This window comes from Rattus norvegicus, chromosome 10 (assembly GCF_021556685.1).
Source record: "Rattus norvegicus strain SHRSP/BbbUtx chromosome 10, alternate assembly SHRSP_T2T, whole genome shotgun sequence".
Lineage (NCBI taxonomy): Eukaryota > Metazoa > Chordata > Mammalia > Rodentia > Muridae > Rattus > Rattus norvegicus.
Window position 1 is genome coordinate 44,566,188 of NC_141543.1, and position 14,660 is coordinate 44,580,847.

Consider the following 14,660-nt stretch of genomic DNA (forward strand, 5'->3'; position numbering starts at 1 on the left):
ACTCAGAATGAGAATTCAAGATTATTCTCCGTATGATTCCCTGTGGAGGCATCAGAGACAATAAAGAAGTGAAATGTAGGAAGTTGGTCTTTTCTTAGTTTTCAAACCATTTTGGAGTGAATTATGTACATACACATTCCCAAAGTGACCTATGACAAGCCTGACACTTAGGGGGAATCTTTCAGGTAGTAGGGAATAAATAAATTTAGCCAGCACAAAGAGGGAATGTATATTTAAGGTCAAGTATGCAAGGAAAATATCACTGCTTTGATATTTGATATTTGATATCGTACAGAGCCAGATTTTTAGCTACTTTCTTTGCTTTACACACTGGTTTTCATAGTCCGATTGTATTAGGAACATGTTTCAAATATTTGTAAGGTACGGCCTTCTAAGTATAGACGAGTCATGCTGTTCTTGAGACCTCCTCCAAGAGAGAACAGTATTTTGTTGTTTGTTTTAGACCTTGGGCCACTTTTTTATATAAGGCTAACTTTATTCCTTATACGGTGTATAAATAGCAAGGGTACTGGAAAGACAGATTAGTAGATTTATAACCTTTCCCACCCCATCTTTCGCCACTGGTAAAAGATGTTTATTACTTAGTATATTTCTTTCTTTCTTTCTTTCCTTCCTTTGGTCATCTTTCTTCTAGGTCAAAGTTGATTGAAGTGAGTGCTGTTCAGCCCAACATTGCCAACTTTGGAAGATCCTTGCTGGGTGGCTACTGCTCATCTTATGTTCCTGACTTTGTTCTTCAAGGAATTGGGAGTGATGAGAGGCTCCGTCAGTGCCTGGCATCAGATTTGTCCCATGCTGTGCAGGTGAGATATCTTCAAAAAACCTGAGTATATTTAAAGCAAACTGTTACTATTCTGTTACAACCCAGATCCTGCCTGGTATTTTAGTTTTAGCCAAGCTGTGATCATATAAGATAGTTATTATTCTCTGAATTGTCACTTCATATATAGCATCTATGTCTTTGTATTTATCATTGTGCAAACAAGAATTAAATCTAGGAATCTCCCAAATGGAAATTTGAAATATAAAAAATATTTTAGATACTCATACTATCAAAAATTTGAGGTTTCCGCTCCCCTCTTACTTCTCTCTTACTCTTTGTTCTCCTCTGTTCTTGCCCCCTTCCCCACTCCCACCACGTACTCACGGCCGGCCACCTTTCTTCTACTCTTCTCTCATTAAACCTCTCCACATGGAAAAAAAATTTTTTTTGAGGTTTCCAAGAGAGTATTTAATTCCCTTGTCAGATGATTGCTTATATACAGAAACAGAACTGATCGTGTGTGTGAGATCGTTTATTCTGTAGCTTTCCTGAGCTCTGAACTGTTGTGCTAGTTTTTCATATTAAATCCTTGGTGTTCTTACACATAGTTCATGCCATCAGTGAACAGTGTTAGGTTTTGCATTCCAGTCTTGATTATATAGGTTCAAATCTGTACAGTGGTGCATGGAAAGAAAGGGAGACAGAAGATGGTATTATCTTGCTCCTTATACTAGAAGAAAGCATCAAGTCTTTCATATTAGGAGTGTTATTGATAGGATTTTTATAAATTGATACCCTTTTCACACGTGGAAGGACCTTCTATTCCAAGTCATTGGTTTTTGTTGTTGTTGTTGTTAGGTGATGGTGTTGCTTGCTCATTTTGATTGTTCTGATAGTTTGGGGGTTTATTTTGTTTTACTTGGATTTGAAATAGTCTTGCTGTATAGCACAAACTGATCTAAAATTTTCAATTCTTAATCTCGTTTTTTTTATAATTTAATTTGATTTTTTTTTTTTTTTACTTATTTACTTTACATCCCACTCACTTTCCCTTTCCTGGTCACCCTCTTCCCCACAATCTTTCTTCCATTCCCCATCTCCTTCTCCTTTGAACTGCTGGGGGCCCTTCTAGTTATTTCTCACACCTTGGCACTTCAGGTCTCTGGGAGGCTTTCTTTCCCTGTGAATCCAGACAGGGCAGCCCAGCTAGTAGAACATATCCCACATATAAGCAACCCATTCCAATTCTTCAGGACTCTTAGGAAGGCCAAGCTGCAGCTGCACATCTGCTACATACGTGCAGGGAGGCCTAGGTCCAGACCATGTATGTTTTTTGATTGGTGGTTCAGTCTCTGAGAGCCCCAGAGGTCCAGGTTTGTTGACTCTGTTGGTTCTCCTGTGGAGTTCCTGTTCCCGTTCAGACCAGCAATCCTTCTTCCTGTTCTTCCACAAGAGTCCCAGGCTCCATCCACTGTGTGGCTGTGGGTGTCTGCATCTGTCTGAGGCAGCTGCTGAGTGGAGCTCTCAGAGGACAGCATGCTCCTGTCTGGCCTTTTTCCCTTGCCACTTCTTTTTTTTTTTTTTTTTTTTTTTTTTTTTTTGGTTCTTTTTTTCGGAGCTGGGGACCGAACCCAGGGCCTTGTGCTTCCTAGGTAAGCGCTCTACCACTGAGCTAAATCCCCAGCCCCTCCCTTGCCACTTCTAATATTCTTTCTTTGTTCTGTAGATTTTGTATTTTAATTATTATGTGTTGCGTGGATTTTTTCTGGTCCAGTTTAATTGGTGTTCTATTAAGTTTCTTATGTTTATAGTCATCTCTTTCTTTAGGTTGGGAAAGTTTTCTTCTATGATTTTGTTGAGGATATTTTCTGGGCCTTGGAGCTGGGACTCGTCATCTTGTATACCTATAATTCTTAAGTTAGGTTTTTTCATGGCATCCCAGATTTTCCTGGATGTTTGTGTCAGGAGCTTTTTAGATTTAACATTTTCTTTGACAGGTCTATTGATTTCTTCTACTGTATCTTCTATGCCTGAGATTCTGCCTTCCATCTTCTGTATTCTGTTGGTGATGCTGTATCTGTTGTTCCTGTTCTCTTCCCTAGATTTTCCATCTCCAGCGTTCCCTCAGGTTGTGTTTTCTTAATTACTTCTGTTTCTACTTTCAGGTCTTGCACCGTTTTATTTATTTCCTTCATTTGTTTAATTGTATTTTCCTGTGTCTTTAAGGGATTTATTTGTTTGTAAAGGGTTTGTAAAGGTAGTATGGTTGATCTGCTCTTAACTCCCTAGCGGGTGTATTTTGTGGATTCTTGGAAGAAAGACACACACACACACACACACACACACACAAACATACCCAGCCTTATTTTTAATATGCCCTAAGCAGCTCAATAGCTGGACCACTTCCAAACTTCTACGTTGCTAACATCTCCCCTCTGATACTCCTGAATTATTACTTATTAGAATCTATATTCCATCTTTGCTACCCCAGAACCAATAGGGGGAAGGTCCCCTAGGACCACTCCTCCCTGATTTTTATATGGCTGTATGTTTTCTCTCCTGAAGTTCTCAAGTCTGATCATGCGATTTTTTGAAACCTCCTTCTTCCCATGGCCCCTTGCCCAGGAAATCTAAAGTTCCACCTCTCTCTCCCTGCCCAGCCAGCCACTTATTGGCCACGGGCATCTTTATTTACCAGTTAGAGCCAACTGGGGGAAGGACCCATGGCATTTTGCATGCAGACAAGTGAGTTCCTGTGTAATTTGGGAAACCAATTAACATAAGAAATAAACCAAATCCATAACATTGTTTCCTCTCTAAAGACCTGTATCTGATTGTATTTTCCTGTATTTCCTTAAGGGACTTATTCATTTCTACTTTAAAGACCTCTATCATCTCTATAAGATTGGATTTAAGGTCATTTTCTTATGTTTCAGTTCTGTTAGGATATTCAGGGCTTGCTGTAATAAAGTATCTGTGCTTTGTGGATGTCATATTGCCCTGGCTTTTGTTGATTGCATTCTTTTGAGGGCCTTTAGCCATCTGAATGGCTTTGGTCCTGGATATTCTTGTTGTTGTAGGGATTAGGAGGGGGGAGGTAGGTGAACCTTGGTGGTCCTGGTGTGGCAGACCTCTGATGGGTATCTGTTGGCTGTATAGTTCTGGACCTGCAGTTCAGTATGGTTTAGGAGTCTTAGGTCCAATGAAGCAGGCAGAGAGGTGACGGGAGAATGGAAGTCTCCCTGGGCTAGTAGACTACTCAGAGCATCTTGGCTTGGCCCAGAGGGCTCAGAGAGCAGCGAAGATGGGTGGGGGGAGGGAAACTTACCTGTATGGTTCAGGTTTTGAGTTTTAAGATTATAGGTGTATACCAGCATGCCTGGCTCTCTCCAGCCTTTTTGTTTATTATCTGTGTCTCCTATATCTCAGTGTCATTTCTCAGAACTATAGCCACATTCATTTACTTGATGCTTTCTCACATTGTCTCTTCCTAAGGAGCTGTTTCTCATCTTTCACCTTCAGGCTTATCTACACTGCAGTTTGCTCTCTTTAACCTCCAGTAGTTCCGCTTCATCTGGAACAGGATTTTTATTTTACTCTTTTTTAAAGGTTGATAACTTCTTTGTCTGTTGTCTTGGAAAGAATATTATTCAGAGTGGTTGTTCATTAACTGGGTAAAGGATGGATGTTGAGGATGCCAACTAGGGATCATGTAGGAGCAAATTTACAAGTTGAGCTTGGTAATTATTATAATGATAAAAGTGAGAGGAGAAAGACCTTTTACTCCATTTTTGTTGCTCTTTTCTTTGGCTAGTGGTTTTATTTTTGTTTTTTTTAAAAGCCTATAACCTATCAAATAATAAAAGATAGTGAAGTACTCAGCATTGCAGGATGATATTACTGATATAAATGCTGGAGACGTAGCTGCTATCTATCTCTCTCTCCATCCATCCATCCATCCATCCATCCATCCATCCATCCATCCGTGTATCTATCTATCTATCTCTCTCTCTCTCTCTCCATCCATCCATCCATCCATCCATCCATCCATCCATCCGTCTGTGTATCTATCTATCTATCTATCTATCTATCTCTCTCTCCATCCATCCATCCATCCATCCATCCGTCTGTCTGTGTATCTATCTATCTATCTATCTATCTATCTATCTATCTATCTATCTATCTATCCATCCATCCATCCATCCATCCATCTATCTGTCTATCCATCTATCTCTACATCCATCCATCCATCCGTCTGTCCGTCCGTCCGTCCGTCCGTCTGTCTGTGTATCTATCTGTCTGTCCGTCCATCCATCCATCCATCCATCCATCCATCCATCCATCCATCCATCTATCGTTTTTCAAAGCAGGGTTTTCTGTGTAGCACTGGCTTTCCTGGAACTCCCTCTCTAGAGCAAGCTGGCCTCAAACTCATAGAGATTTAACTGTCTCTGCCTCCTAAGTGCTGGGATTAAAGACTTGTGCTACCACTGCCTGGCATTAATTGTTATTTTTAACCTTTGGTATAAATTATTTGACTTCCTCTGAGGGAAGTCCAAAAGTACAGCCTTCTGCCTTATGGCCTTTTATTTGTATGTCAGTGTACTAGATAGTTAATTGTTTTGTTTTGTTTTTGCCAACTTGATATAAACTAGAATCATCTAGAAAGAGGGAACATCAGTTGAGAAATTGGGTTTCTATCAGATTGTCTTGTAGGCAAGTCTGTGATGTATTTTCTTAAGGATTGATGTGGGAAGGCCTAACCCACTTGAGTGGTGCCACCAGCCCTTGGCATTGGCTGTGGGTTGTATAAGGAGGAAGCTGAGCAAGCAAGTCAGCAGAATCCCTCCATGTCTCCGCTTTAGTTCCTGCCTCAAGGTTTGCCCACTGTTCTTCAGAGTGGACTATGCCTGTGGATATGTTCTCCTTTAAACACTGCATCTGTATTATGCCTGCATGTCCTGACAAATAGAAAAGTTAATGCACACAGGCCGAAAGGTGCTTCATGGCATCACTGAGTCGCTCCTGTGGTTGTGAAGCATGTCGATGGCTGATAGCACAGAATTCTACTATTGTCTCATTTGTACAAATAAATTTATGTCAAAGGAAAGTAAGTCTGTATTTTGAAAGATTTGGCCTTTTTAAACTAAGAACTATTTTCTTCCTTTTGTCTGGCATGTGCTTTTGTGAGTAATGGATCAAAAAGATCAGGAAAAGTTAAATTCTAGATTTAAGGCTACAAAGCTTCACTAATGGACATAAGGAATGTTGTGTGATTATTTCTATAAAATATTTCAATGTATTTGTTATTAATTATTGTATTTTCTACCAAGGGTTCTTTGGTGATAACTTTTATTTAATATATTTTTCTGCTTTTTTTTTTTAGTTGATTTGTTCTACTTATATTACCTTTGAAAACTTTGCTAACCGTAGACTGAATTCTTTTCTTTCCAGCATCCAGTGTTAGATGAGCCAATAGCAGAAGCTGTCTGTATTATAGCTGATATGGATAAATGGACTGTTCAAGTGGCCAGCAGTCAGAGACGGGTGACAGATAATAAATTGGGAAAGGAGGTGTTGGTTTCCAGTCTTGTTTCCAACCTGCTTCATTCTACTCTTCAGCTTTATAAACATAACTTGTCTCCAAACTTTGTAAGTATATGTAAGGTTTGAGTGACTTTGAGTACTCTGCTACGTGAACTTTGCTAAATACGCACACACACTAAATGTTCTTACTAGCTTTACCATTGCTTTGCTGAAAGAAGAATTACCATGAATATTTATCCTCTACAACCATTGTGGAGACATAGTCTAGAGCTGGGATATTTCAGAAGGTTAGATTAGATCATTTAGGTGGTTTAGGTCTTGAATGGTGGTTCACATGAGAGGAGTAGGAAGAGAGATTTAGACTGTTCTGTCTCTGCCCTGTGAGAATACAGCAAGAAGGTGGCTGTCCATCATCTAGAAAGAGCCCTCACTAGGGCCCAGACATTCATCTATGAGCTAAGAATGAAAGGGATTTTCTTACATCTGTGCTGTCTGGTTTCAGGAGTCAGAGTTTTGGTCATATTTAGTGTAGCCACACAATACTCATGGTTTGTATAGGATGTCTTTTTGGACACCATCATGAGGTCAGGACTTTGAATAAATTCCACTGTGTGACAGTAATAGCTTCTTCACGCTTCTCCCACTTTCAGGGGCTCATTCTTTTTCCTGTTAAGAGAACTATAAAATAGTGTGGTTCAAAAGCTCTCTGTGCCTGTATGACAAACATCCAACAGCACTGCTCAGTGTCAAAAGACTGGAAGCTCTCCCAGGAGGAGAAATGAAGAGACCTGTTTTCAGCACTTTAGCTCAGCATGGTACTTAAGTACTAACCAGAATTATTAAGCAAAAACAGAAACAAAATACTTCAAAATTGGAAAGGAAGATAGACTTTATTTCTATTTGCAAATGACATGATCTAGAAAAAAATATATGAGAAAAACGATAGAATTTTCAGGAGAAAAGACATGTAAAAATAAGATATTCTGTATTCTAGCCATGAGTAAACAGAAAAGGAAATGAAGCAGTTCTGAGCTAGGTGTTATGACCACACCAGTGACAAGAGGATGAAGGACTCAGGCACCTCTCCTCTACCAAGTGTCCTGAGCTCGGGCACTGCATGCATATAGCACGCACGTGCGCGTGCGCACACACACACACACACACACACACATACACACACAGGCAAACATACATGTACATGGGTGTGTATATAAAATTTAAAAAAATCAAACCAGAAATATTTTTCAAAGCAATAGAAAGCCCCTTTTAATCCAGTCATATAGCACATCAGGAGAACACAATAAGCCAAAGTCATTTTGGAAGGAAAGTGGCGAGGCATGATGGTGCATGCCTGCCTGTAATTCTCAGAAGATCTGAGCTACACAGTGAGAGCTGTCTTAGAAAACAACAACAGCAAAATTAGAGAAGTCAAACTACCTGATTCAAAGTCAGGTATTACAGTCAGACCATGGTGGTAGTAGACCGGAGTACAGATGACATTCTTCATTAACTATAAAATGAAGAACCCAAAATTAAACTTTTTCATATAGGATTGATTTCAGTAATAGTGCCAAGACCATGTTTAACAAGGAAAAGTATTTTCAATAAAAGACAGCAATATTTTTAAAAATGTTCTTGAATTCTTATTTTATGCCATATATAAAAATGAGCTCTACTTTGATGAAAGACCTATATTTAAGAGCTAAAATTTTTGTTGCCTGTGTTTTGGGTGTTAGGTTTAAAAAATTAGTTTGTCACTCATTATATGTCACAGAAGGTTTTCCTCTTTGTTTTCTTACAAGGTAATAGTTACTAGAAGGTGGGAGGGAGGAGATTACTACTGGGTGAAGAGTTTGTGATAAAAACAAATTCTCAAGTGACTGGTGATTATAGTTTCACACTATAGATGGGCTTAATGCCACTCACTTATATACTTTAAAATGCTCTGTGTTAGGGCAGCGGATAGAGCCTAGGTAAGAATGCTGGCCACCCATGCAAAAAGCCCTGGGTTGATCCCCAGAATGTCATAAACCAAGAGTGGTGGTGACAGAGACAGGAGAATCAGAAGTTCAAGGTCATCCTGAACTTTATAACAAGTTTATGTCTACCTTGATATTCACCTAACCCCATTTCCATTTTCAAAACGTAAAAAAAAAATTATAAGATGAATTATATTCTGTAGCTAACATTTTCTTAAAGGCATTTTTAGCATAAACGAGAATCATGGAACACACTTAGCAAGCCTCCACTTCCACTCAGTCGTGTCCTCTAGAATAAAATTTTTATCGGGTGCTTTTATTAGTTCATTTTCATTAGAAAGGAATTTAGTGTTTATTACTTAAAATTCACACTTTCCCCTTAAAGTATATATAATACCAATCATGTGAAAAAAATCATCTAAACATATAACAAATTAATTACAAAATATAAAATGTAGGGATTTTGAGTTTTTGCTATTTTAGGTTAGAAAGGTCTTATTCTTTGAACTGCTATAAACTGTTTTTTATTCCAGAGAGAGAATATGTGTATGCATGTATGTATGAATGTGTGTATGTACACATACACACATTTGCAATATATGAGCATATATATTTATCAGATTTGAAGTTAAAGTATGTTTTATAGTCGTGTAAATGAATACTGATGACCATTCTGTAACATCTGGAATGCTGGTGAATTTTACCTTTAAAATGGTTGAGATAGTAAATTTTATTGTAGTTTAAAACTTACAATGTTGTAGGAGTTGATCTTTGATACTGACCTGAAATAGATTTGTGCTCATTTTCAGCTAAAACTGCATACCTGATTTGTTCTGAACATAAATTCAAGTTGGAATAACCAAATTGACTTGTGTAAACTTGATGCTCTAAAATTTGCTATCTGGATGTGGTAGTGGATACTTTTATAATTTAGCAACCAAGAATGTGCGGCCATCCTTAACTATGCTGGGAGTTAGCAAAACTCTGCTCTTATTCCTCGTGCCCTCTCCCCAGCAAGGAAAGAAATTTGATACTACTCAAAAGAATTGGAATGCTTTTCTAACAGAGTTTGGTTCTTTCCAAACTGCAGTGTGTAATGCACCTTGAAGACCGGCTACAGGAGTTATACTTCAAGAGCAAAATGCTGGCTGAGTACCTGAGGGGACAGATGCGTGTTCATGTCAAGGAGCTAGGAGTAGTTCTTGGGTATGTACATGGTTTCTTCTCTGGCTTTTCTATGTCTCCTGTCATGTTCCTTGGGACTGCTCTCTGTTGTTTATTATAGTGTATCTTTTTTTTATTAGAATCTGTGTACTGTTAGTGTTTCTTTGTATCCTGGAAAAGCAGATTTCTGTTATCCACTAATATAAATGCATAGGCCCTTGACCTACTCTGCAGTCCCTCTCTGAAAAGTAACACTTATCTGAAATGATAACTAAGGAGGAAAAGGAAGTTGGTTTCCAAGCATAATGTTGCCCTATTGTATTATGTGCTATCAGCTTTTCTATGGTCTATGTGTGCATGATAAAAGAGATCTTTTCCCCTAAATTTAATTTCTCTAAAAAGAAAGGGATCAGCACCAATCATTCAAAATCCAGTATGTACAATGCTGAGTTAAAGTCTACATTTATTTTGTCATCCATTCTGGGGATTTGCCCTTACAGCCTCATACATATTAATACTCTACTAGAGTTATATATTACCTCCCTTGACCAATTCTTTAGTCATTCTGTAGTGTGCAGGCAGTATCCAAATTGGAAGTGGCTAGTTTTGTAAATTAACATGTCTTTTTGTCACATATTAAGATTGAACAGGATTTGAATGACTCCAAATATTTTTGACTTCAGCACTATGCGTATTCTATACCAAAGATTGTTCAAATTCTAGTGAAGCCTTTAGAGAATGGTTCTTTCATAGTTGGAAAATCAGAAACAATATAATCTTATTTTCCTGGAAAATGGGGGGAGGGGTGGAGAGAGAGAGAGAGAGAGAGAGAGAGAGAGAGAGAGAGAGAGAGAGAATGAATATAAATGTGCACACTACCTGTAATTTTAAAAATAATGTACATAAACCCAAGTTCATAGTACATTTGGTATAAAATGGAAAGTAAATTACCATCAACCTTTCCTCAGCTTACAACCCCAACATTAGCACTGTTGACATTGTTTATTGTTACTGAATTTTAAAATGTATAAGACTAGAAATTGGAGTGCATATGCTGTTGTGCAGTGGGCAGTTAATAGCGCTTGACTCTCTCTATAGATGCGCGCTGCTACATCTCATTTTAACAGCCTTCCATTTTAAACCTTAGAGTTTACAATGTTTGCTGTTATAAACTTACGCTGGAATGAAAATAAATTGTGACCTGTGAGCATAAGTCCCTGGGAATAGAATGTTTAACTAAAGCACATGCAAATTATTATACACATAATTTTGATAACACTAAATTCTGTCTGTAAAGTACGGTCTGAACAAAAAGCCATCATTTATTAAATAACCAGACTTGTAGCAGACTTTCAAAATTGTTACTCCTGAGCTGGAAAATGGCATGCACTTTTTTTTCAAACTCCTTAAACAAGTTAAATCTAACTTTTTCTAAACTTACTGACCATTTTTTTTTTCTCAAAATTATTTGAGTTTTTAAATTTTTATTCGAGACAGGGCTTTCCTTGTAACTTAACTTGACCTCAGACTTGTGATTCTCTTCCCTCGGTCTGCTCACTGCATGATTACAGGTGTGTGTATAATTTGACTTGTACACCATGCCCTCTTTTTTTTTTTTCTTTTTTTTTTTCGGAGCTGGGGACCGAACCCAGGGCCTTGCGCTTGCTAGGCAAGCGCTCTACCACTGAGCCAAGTCCCCAACCCCTACCATGCCCTCTTTGAATCACTCATGGTTTGGTGTATTTTTAAAGAAATTTCCATTACTTGTAGCATATATCACACAGACCAATTCTTTATTACTAGTAAGTTGCATTTCTTGCACATCTGTCCCTAGATGGATGGTAGGTCAGCTGTGGTGCTTTCCTGTGCCTGTGCCTTTGTTGTCTTTGCATTTAGAAGTTTCCGTTCCTTTGAATCTGTGGTGCTTCTGTCAGTGAAATTTTCCTTGCCCTTTTGCTTTTGTCCAGAATAAGCACTGGAGTGCTGAGGTACAGAGTGTAGGAGTGACTATTGCCTCTAAGATTCATAGTTTGGATACAGAAAGCCTGAACTGATTTTCTTTTCTTTATTTCAGGATCGAATCCAGTGACCTTCCCCTTCTGGCTGCTGTAGCAAGCACCCACTCTCCATATGTCGCTCAGATACTCCTTTAACATGTCCAGAGGAGAACATGGTTCAAAGTTGAATAGAAACCAAGGAGATAGGCACAGTGTGTATCTGTGGAGTTGTTGCTGTTCTGTTTTGTATTTGTCCATTCTGCTTCTGGGTGAATGTGTCACCCCATGCTTGTTGCATTGCAGTGTGTATAGACCAGATGACTTTTTATTTCTAACTGCACATCTGGGTAGTGGTAGATTTTCAACCAAGTAAAACTAAATCAAAATAATTGGGGAGATGTGGAGGGGTGGAATTTGCAAAAGCCAAAGTGTAACTTAGAATTTCTGTGAATATCCAGAAATTTCATGCAAACTCTAAAATGTTGTCACAACTCATGAATAGCAATAGTTGTCTCATGATCAAATGTCAGAAATCTTCATTCACTGATTTTTAATTTTTATTTCTATGGTACAGAAATCTATAAGACCTTGATTTGTTTGTTGTTTTGCAATTCAGATCAACTAATTTCTAGTTATTTAAGTATTTTTTTTAAAAAAACCTGTTAATTATGAGAAACTCAGAATGAGTGACGATGTCATGTGCTCATCTGAAGTGTACATATGTATCTATTTTTTTTAAAAAAGCAGGGGTGGAAATACAATATTGATAAACATGCCTTTTTAAAAAATATTTTTTCATCTAGTATTGTATATAATGTTGAAATACTACCTTCTGATGATTTTTTTCTGTTTCACACATTCTAAAATATATTTAAAGCCAATCTTTCAGAGGCTAAAAGTTGTAGATTCCCTAAGAATACTACTTTTTACCATTTGTTTTCTAAGAATAAGCTAATTCTTAATGATATTTGCATATTAATTTAATAAATAAAAATTAAGATTAAAAAGTGCACCAAAGCAATGGCAAAAATACTGTATTTTTTAAATATGCTCAGGTGGCCACAAACCAGTATCAACCATTATAAACCCATGTGAGCAGAATATTTCCTAACAATTTTCAATTTACACTAGTAGAAGTAATAACTTTAAAATTATTCTTTCTTTAAGTGTTCCTTTAAAATATTGATTGCTTTTCAAAGCTTTCCATTTATCCTTTGTCATCCTCTTTGTATATAATGTAGATTGTTGCTGTAAGAAAGGCTAATAAGGAACCAAACTCTTGTAAGTAATGTAAATAGGAAGGTGGGTAGATCATGTTTTCAGTATACTCTACTACCTCAGTTTACTTGAATACTGAATTATAGCTTACTCTCTGCTTGTGTGGGCTAGAATTAAAGTTGGTTTCTGTTTTCATTTACTAATTCTAAATTGTTTAGCTCAAAAAAAAAAAAGATAGAAAACAACATAAAACTCCCAAAACAACCCTACCCACGTGTTTGGTTACTGAATACTTTTATTATAACACATCCATTCTTGCTATTTAAAATTTTCAGTAATTAATAAAAATTTCTGTGGTTTATAGTCTTTAGAATCTTGAATTTATGTGTCTGGTTACATTTATCTTGCTCTTTATGTGAGTTCAAGAGAATTCCAACTAGAAAAGAATAAATAGGACGTTTTAATGGAACATAAACCCAAAATTAGGGTATCTGCAGTTGGCCCTTGTTCTGTTGGTTGGTTCCAGTTAGTACCTGGGTCTCCCATGGATGACTTGGTGCCAAAGAGTTTTTTTATAGATGTGGGGTTTTGGTCTTTTGTTGTTTTTTTTTTTTTTTTTTGATGTCCTTGTAACCCATTTGTTAGTGGAATTGCTCTGTTGTATTCTGTTGAAATTCAGTGAGTAGATTTGTGTTAGAATTTAGAATCTCAGAAAGTTTCCTATGGGCCATTGTACATTATTTTTGATTGTGGCTCAGAATATATGTAGCAGGTAGAAATGTCTGGGATGTTTTCTTAAACTTGGAGCTTTTCATAGTTCTATCTGAAATCTCTCATTACTACTTAGTAATTCTAGTCTTTAATAAGTGAATGGCTTGTGCACCTAATATTCTCAAACCTCAGCTTTGCTGGAAAGGCCTATAGTTTCTTAAAAACTCTCTAGTCCTTGTAAGATTCCCTGATTTTATAATGCTTTGATCATCATATTCTTTACTTACTCAGAGCCCAAGGAATGAGCTGCTACTTCTTTACAGTGTGGCTGTGATAAATGTGAAGAGAGTTTTGGCCTGTTTAATAATTTTTCAACTACTTAATGGTACAGATAAATATGTGCTACATGTTAAAAATACCTGTTCATTGTTACAGGAAATTAAAAAGGGATCTTTTATATTATAGGATTAAAACTAATTTTCTGTATATGTTAACTAATTGATTTGATTTTAAATATCTTGCATTTATTAATATGTCTTAATATTGAATTTGAAACTATTAAGTGCAATAAACATTACTACAGATTTCATTTTGTTGCAGTTGGCACACAGTGCAGATGATCACTAAAAATAATTTGCATAATGCCTACATCCAGTAGCTGTCTTATGAGAATGTTCTGCTTTCTCTTAAGTTATTTAGATGATGACTATATAAAATGTACATACTTGTTTGTTGTTCTGAATACATTTCTCAAATGTACACCTGTATTATAATAACCTCCCAGTTCTAGGGGAAATTTGTGCAATAAACACTCATGTCAATTTGATGGGTAATGTTTGTGTTTCTTTCATATGTTAATGAGGCATATATTACTATTTTGGACTCTGAATATCAGACAACCTAGGTTGATGAACATGTGACCTTTCTATATTGATAAAATCTGTTAATACTTCATTAGATTGTGAGAGTTGAGTAAAATAATGATTGTTAAGAATGTAACTAAATGCCAAGACTTTTTGCCAGGTAACCGGAATAGTTGCCATATAATGTTCATAGAATTTTTAATATATGCTTTTTAGTATTGTGATCTTAGTGTCCAAAATATCATGGTATATTCATTCATACATCCAACTCTACTCATAATGATTAATTGAAATTTTAAGTCCAAACCAAACCCAACCAACCCAAACCAAGAGGTTACCTTGTAATGCTATTTAAGAACATTTTATTCAAACAAATGATCATGAGCCAGGCTATGGT

At 36.9% G+C, this 14,660-nt stretch overlaps 1 protein-coding gene across 2 annotated transcripts in view; it reads left to right on the forward strand.

The window, feature by feature from the left end:
• The window catches only part of Fnip1 (folliculin interacting protein 1), an 83,303-nt gene extending 68,828 nt beyond the window's left edge, over positions 1-14,475 (forward strand). Inside the window, 4 exon segments of one of the 2 annotated variants that reach the window (NM_001271163.2) lie at positions 656-824; positions 6,239-6,436; positions 9,401-9,516; positions 11,549-14,475. In NM_001271163.2, coding sequence (NP_001258092.2) covers positions 656-824; positions 6,239-6,436; positions 9,401-9,516; positions 11,549-11,627 — 562 coding nt within the window. In that variant the 3' untranslated portion in view covers positions 11,628-14,475. 2 annotated transcript variants of the gene reach the window in all.
• The last annotated feature ends 185 nt before the right edge of the window (positions 14,476-14,660 follow it).